A 7436-nucleotide genomic window follows, 5' to 3' on the forward strand; every position below is an offset into this window, starting at 1 on the left:
TGTCAATGTGCGTATGCTGCAGATACAAGCGGTGCACGAAGCGGTAACGGTCACAGAACAGATCCCGGCAGCGCGCAGACAAGGACGCACCGTTTACGGACCGTTTACGCACAGCTCCGCTCTGGATTTTGTTGGATCTTACGCGTCTTTACGGATGTGCAATATGACTTTTGAGGAAAACAGTGGGGAAAACTCATCGGACAGGTTAGCTTACTTTTATTTTCTTTTTTTGCAGCACCGTGCGTAAAAATATGCTAGAAATTTTACGCACTTTTTAAATTTATTTTTTTAAAACAATGCATGATTTTGAATAATTTGCTTTACTAATGTGGATTTAAGTGGTGGTTTTATTCCTCGGTGCTTTCCGGTGCAATGTCATCATCACCGTGTGGGACATGCTCAGACAAGTGCACGGTCCAGCCGACGTCAGTGCGTCACGAACATGCTAATGCTAACCGGCATTAGCTCAGGGTTTTGCTAGCGTTTTTACTTTTTCGTCGTCGAACTTGAGGAAAAACTTGCCAAAATGCGTGCTTCCTAGGTTTTCTTCTCTTCCAAAAAGCATTCCTCGCCACAAGTATTTAATTTTTATAAGTATTGCAACTTTACATAATATTATTTCTGCTTATTTGTCTTAAATAGCTAATTTGCAAACTAATGATTTAGTGAAAATTTAGGCCTGCAGCAATTATTCGGAATAATTGTATCTAATTATCAAACTAATCGTATTTTGATAATCGTAATAGTTAATTTGGACTATGCAGACTCTTAAAGAGCAAATGCAAAAATGTATTTTATCACAAGGACAGCAAAATTATGAAAAAAAAATCGTTCAACCTTTATTTCGTTAAAAGGTATTTCAAAAAGTCGAAGTGTGCATTAAAAATTATTGTTTGACCAGCTAACTTATCGAAAAAGAATTGCTGACTGGTTGACCATGTTAATATACTCGTTAGTTGCAGCCCTAGGTAAAGTGGCATCCTTTTAAGTGGACACAGATTGACATATGTTGTGTTTTTTCCAGTATGGAATCGGTGGCTGTTGCACTGGAGGAGGTCCTGAGCTCTGCATTGCCCCAAGGTTGCATCACTGTGGGAGTTTATGAGGCAGCCAAGTCACTCAATGCGTAAGTTTGCAATAGAACAATGGACCTAACCTTTAAATTGCCTAGTTTGAAGCAAACAGGAGTCCATAAAATGCATTGAACTGTATTATTAATTGCATACAGTTACAATCAAGGTAACTCACTTATAAGTTAGCTAAATTGATAAAATTGAAAAAAACATGTATCTTCAATCTTCTACAACCATGATTAATAACAGTATAGTAGTAGTTTCCTCAAAAAGGGTTGGAATAATAATGTTATTGCACTAAAATAGATTCTAGATCCTAGACAAAGAGTTTATTGTAAGTCTCCAAAAAAAGACCAAACCATTATGTTATGCATTGTCTGACCTTAAAGACTCCCCCAAGGACCAAAAGGAAATGACCTGCTGCTACTGACGTAACGCTTAACTTCAAACTGTAATAAGCAGTGATAAATAATGGGTTTAAGTAGTTTTTTTGTTTTATTCGTCACTATGTGCAAACTTTCTTGCCCTAAAGTGTGCTACAGAAATCAAGTGTATTGCATTGAAAGAACAAGTAAGCAATTGTTGTTTCTATTTTTATCCCAACAGTGACCCAGACAACGTGGTTCTCTGCTTATTGGCCACAGACGACGAGGAGGATGTCGCTCTGCAGATTCACTTCACTCTGATCCAGGCGTTCTGCTGCGAAAATTACATCAACATCCTGCGAGTGAGCAACTTGCAGCGTCTGGCTGAGATTCTGGGCGGAGGGGTGAAGCCCACGGCAGACTTGGATCTACACTGTGTTCTAGTTACAGTAAGTGTCATTAGTCACTCACAACTGCTTACAAACTGTTTTACCAACCACTTAGGGCTTCCTATTGCTCACACCCCGCGAGGCTGTGAAAGGCAACTATTGTTTAGCCAGGTATCTGTGAGGGCTTTGTTCCTGGCAAGGGCTGAAAAGAGTTGTTGCTAGCATTTGCTTTAGTTTGTATGCAAAAAAAAAAAAAAATCAGGGAAAAGTGGCTGTCTCCTTCTCTTTCAACAGTTTGTGCGGGATTGGCTTATGTGTCATACTAAATTATAGGTTAACTTAAAGGGGACATAGTAAGCAAAGGTTTAGCTCAATATTGTGATGTAAAATGATGACCTACTTATGTTATAGTTCAATTTAAAGTATCTGTAACAATATCTCTTTTAATTAAAGACTATGATTCATCTAAATTAATGGAATAGTACTAGTAAAACTGCACTTTACAGTTTTAATTAATTCATGTCAGCAGTGAAGAATTCTATACATTGCTGAGTGAAGCTTTATCAGTTGCAGGTTTCCTTTTGTAGCATTAACTAACCATCATTCTTTCCTGTCTTATTTTTTGCAGAACCCTCAATCTTCTCAATGGAAAGACCCAGCATTGAGCAAAGTCAACAGATTCTGCAGAGACAGCCGCTGCTTGGATCAATGGGTGCCGGTTATAAACCTGCCTGACCGATGAAAACCCTGGATTTTAAACTGTTGTGTGTGCAAAAAATCGGATATTAACTGCACAAGTGTTAATGTCTTGTCTTGGGACTCCCTCGGGCCCCTCAATGGATCAAACTCGGGGAAGCGAGCAGGGAAAAAAATCTAACCAAAGAGCACAAGGAAGCCAGCTGCAAACTGAACGTGGCAGAGCTGAGGCAAGGATGACTCAGCAGAAGCGCCAGGATTTCCAAAGGATGACTACGCAGTTTGCCGAGAAAGCAAACGGAAATTCAATCATGTTGGCAGATAAGCACGTGGTTGGGGGCAAGAGTGGAAAGAAACGCAGAAAGGACCAATTCACTCAGATCTTAACGCAATTATTTCAAGACAAGTGCAACATATTTATTTATATTATTTAAGTCACTTTGATGATCTTAAGAAGGGAATGTTTTCAAAGTTATTCTGAAGGCAATGCAATGTTTGGCTGTCTTGTTTTTTTTATGTGTTCAAGATGAAATTCATATTTATTGTTCAAAGTTCATAGATTTATGCATTGTTTTGTTAAGTTGTATTCAATAAAAACAACTTGTTCGGAGTGCAAGTTCTCTGTTGTCATTGTTTTTAAAGTGTAACTGCAGCCAGTGTAACTTCAGCCAGTTACATGGTGTGCTCACTTAGTACATAAAGTGATCATCTGCCCCGGTACCAGGAAAGACGGGGAGAACTCTGGAAAATGTACAAATGCCAAAAACATGAACTTGACGTGCTCATTTCACTCTTCCCTCAGGAATTTAGAGTGCACATGACAGGTTTTAATGTTTTTGTAATTATCACTTGGCGGGATAGTCCTTGTAAACATTTATTATAATTTTGCATCGGTCAAGTTGCTGTTTGTGAAGAAAATTTAAAAAAAATAAAAGTTCAGTAAATAGTGCGGAGTTCTAAAACAGAATCCCACTGTCTATGTCATCAATAAGTGACATTCCATCCAAAATGCAAGGACTATTTACATGCAACAAACACATTTTCTAAATAAAGGTGTTATCAGGTATTAATATATGTCAAATCATAACTATTGTGTAATTGACATGGCTTTTGGCTCTTGTTTACAATTTTGGTTCCTAGCAAATATGTCACATCTGCTGCTCATGTCCAACCAGGAAGTAACAGTATAAATGCCACCAAAGCTGTCAAACTGTAGAAACACATGCAACTTCTCTAAAATACAATCATGGGCACTGCATTTTAGTGAAATGTGTTGTCTAAACTGTAATAGGCACTTTAAGCTGTCCTTGTATTTTCTATGGAATGTTGCTTATTGATGACTTACACTAGGGGAATTCCTTTTTAGAACGCACCACTACTTCCTGTACGTTTGAACGTTAACTTCTACATTTTCCTTCACAAACTGCCACTTGACCGATGTAAAACGGAAAAATACTTACAATCATTTAGATACTTATTTATATTAAGTAACGTATAAGGAGCGCCCCTTACTGTTAGCATATTTCTTGGCTAATACTGGCGTTGTGTTGTGTATTCACTCTAACCACCATCCAAAGGCAAGAGTTTGTGTTGAATTGGTCTAAAAGGACAGTCCCTCTTGTGCATGATTGTAGAGAGAGAGATTAGTTAAGTCAACCTGTCTGGAAACTGTCATAAAACTTGACCTTTGGCTCGGTTAAGGTCTCCGATTTCGCTCAGAGGAGGAGAATTCCCATTGTTCACCGCTCACTCTCCACGACTGCCACGCCCATGCAATCTGAGCTACATTTACAGCTGACTCGATCAAAATAGTAGGGATTGGAACACACAATGGAGTTTATTTTTAGACTCAATACACCGTGGGAGACTCAAAATCTGCCCTCTTGCAAAAGTACAGACACTGGACAGAAGAACATGTAACTGCTTTGCTACTATCCAAACCAGTTTATTTATTAAAAAGACTTAATTAATAATTAACAGATTATTTATTAAGGATGATTCAGGCTTAAGGTTAGTTGTTAGGGTTAGTGTATTCATTAAATAGATACTAAGCCTAAACCATTCTTAAGAAACTGTTTTTTCATTGTTAATTAAGTCTTTGTTCATGCTGTGGTTACGTAAACAGTCAATTTTACATCTACAATTGACTCTCAATACAACTACTTAGAAACACTTTTTGGCCCATATCTCTTATTTTATTATTTAAAGTACAGATTGAACGATATGTCAAAAAAAGTATTGGACTTTACACCATAAGTAAAAGTATCTATGCACCTGTTGACTCTTGTGTGGAAAGAGAACACTGGAACTTATTGGTCTCTTTTTTTTTGGTGTGTGAGTGTGGAGGGACAAAGCGCTGCACACAGAGGGTCACGGGACAACGCCAGCAGCTCCTATTCATGTCTCAATGCTAGAGCCGTACAGTTCGTTAGCTCGCCTGCTAAAAATAACCTGCTGAAAAGAGGCCCTGAATGCTCACAATGCTCACGTTAGACAATAGTGGGACTTGTAATTAACAGCTTTTGGTGCAAAGAGAGAATGAGGTGGCACTGGCAGCAACGGTGGGAGAAGTGGGTCAAAAAGTATCTAGGTTGGCTGCAGACTGAGGAATGTTGGGTGTGACGGAAAAGCACTGGTTTGGTGTAATTTAAGGACATTAAAGAGTGCACTGTGTAAAAATCTGAAAGGTAAACACAAGGGAATACTGAGCTTTGGTGAGTGAAATGTAAGTACAAGGTTCAAACAGGTCCAGAAAATAAACAATACTGTGATTTTACATATAATCTTGGAAGACATATGTATTAAACAATGGTATACTGTAGGTGCTGACAGGCTGTAGTAGTCTGCATAATTCACACCATGTATTGTCAATGATAGATTTTGCAGCGTGCAATATTTATTTGTGCAAAAACTCTGTAATGATGACTATATTTTAAGGTTTAACAAGCCGGTTATATGGCCAAGCATCTTAGTTCACCGCATTTCTTTCAGATTGCAGAGCGCGTTTTGCTGTCACAGTAAAGCTAACAACAACCAGCATTCTCTAGAATAAGCACACACAGCACACTGCAGTCTCATTTTGACCCCAAGACCCTCTGTGGGGCAAAACAGGTGCAATATGTACATTTTCTGGTTGAGGGTTTGCCACCTGCTTCTCTCTATGGTAATATTATTAACATTATTGTTGCTATTATGTTATTATTGTTGGCCTGGATTGTTCAACAGTAATGCATTGACTTTATCTATCTCCATGGAGACAAGCAGGTGATGCGCCAAAGTTCAGATCTGTGGAGAGGCGGTTCTGCTCACAGTAAGAACACATTTTTTTCAATGGTTTTGGGAGCAATGAAACACCTGCAATTGAGTATATGCATGATGTAACTAGTCTTTAACTAGATTGTTGGAGTGAAGAGTCACACAATCACGCAACTCTAAATCCTAGCATCTTGTGCCTACGACCTAGAGCCCTATATCTGAAACTGGACCACAGTCTTTAGTAAAAGTGTGAAAGCTGAGCTCTTCACGCCTACAGCTGTTATGACCCTTTTAGTGACTCTACAGCTCGTTCACAGAGGAGCAGCGGCTGGTGAGATATTGTACAGATAGAGCCTGGATTAGCCCAAAGCTTCTTCACCGGACATTCAGGAAACACAATCGGTCTCCACAAAGCCCAGGGGATCTATCAATGTAGGCCAAAGCAAGTGACCTGGAACACATGTGGAGGTAACACCACACCTATACGCAGGCTGAGAAGTACATAATGCATATGTAACGTCGCTGGTTGTAAATGCAAGGGTGAAAAAGTCGAAAATGTTTAATATGGCCCTGGTCATATTAAACATTTCTAAGAAGTGCAATGGCTAAAAAGAGTTGAAGATTAACATATTTTATAAACTTTTATGACTTTTCTTATAATCATACACTCAAGAGATGACATAAGCAGCATTTTTGTATAAAAAAAGTACATGATTTTTACTTAAGTAAAAATTATACAGTTCTTTTTTTACAAAGTTTACTGTGAAATTCATGTGCAATCTATGTGCTGTCGTGACACATATTCATGTGCAATTACTGTCGGGATCACATGCAATGGTATTTATTTATTTATTTGTCTATGGGAGTTTTTATTTATTTATAGGAGATCTTCTACTGAAAGTGTTTTTCAGACTTCCTATAAGTGATCTGTTCTTCTGTATCTACCTTTGTATCTACCTGCGTTGCACCAATGAAATTTCCCCATGTGGGACAATAAAGGAATATCTTATCTTATCTTAATATCACTAATATAAGAGTGGAATGGTAAAATCACAATGCTTACAAATGTGCAGTTGACTTAAAAAAAAGTCTAAATAAACACAATATATTAAAGACCTTAGTGAATGTGTGCATATACTTTTACCTCATTACTTGATTGTCTGTAAACAACAACAACAACAACAACAACAGCAACAACAACAACAGGCTGCATACACAAACAATGCATGCAATTGCTATATCATACTCGATGGATTAATGTAGTTAACTTTTCTGCAAATGTACAAACAGGATGCATTGATTAAAAAGGCTTGTACTTTTAAGACCCTTTTGATTAAATGTATCAAACGTCTTTGCATTAGTGGAGTATGCTTTTTATATACAAAGATGTTCTTGAATGAAGCAGGTTCACGTGACATGTTTTGCTTCATTTGCGTCAATAACGTGATGGATTTACAGTTTTGTGAATTGCACAACGGGAGCTTTTTCAGATTTACAAAGCTCCAGATTGACGGGAATTCATGCAACTGCAAAAGGATCACAGCAAATCAATCAATCAAATCTGAATTGATTTATTTTTCTGGAGATTGATTCAACCATTGTCTCAAAACAGTTCTCCAAAGGTAGTCACTTGTCTAAATGGAGCGCCATGTGATGAA

General features: G+C 38.0%; 1 protein-coding gene across 1 annotated transcript; it reads left to right on the forward strand.

Annotated features, from left to right (window-relative positions):
* Window positions 1-3139, forward strand: LOC140353750 (growth arrest and DNA damage-inducible protein GADD45 alpha-like). Its single transcript, XM_072438465.1, has 4 exons — window positions 1-204; window positions 1025-1126; window positions 1680-1887; window positions 2456-3139. Exons 1-4 carry the CDS (start codon window positions 14-16, stop codon window positions 2567-2569), a joined length of 615 nt encoding a protein of 204 aa, XP_072294566.1. The 5' UTR covers window positions 1-13; the 3' UTR covers window positions 2570-3139.
* The last annotated feature ends 4297 nt before the right edge of the window (window positions 3140-7436 follow it).

This window comes from Eucyclogobius newberryi, unplaced genomic scaffold (assembly GCF_026437365.1).
Source record: "Eucyclogobius newberryi isolate DKJ021-1_F unplaced genomic scaffold, fEucNew1.0.hap1 SCAF_9, whole genome shotgun sequence".
Classification (NCBI taxonomy): Eukaryota; Metazoa; Chordata; class Actinopteri; order Gobiiformes; family Gobiidae; genus Eucyclogobius; species Eucyclogobius newberryi.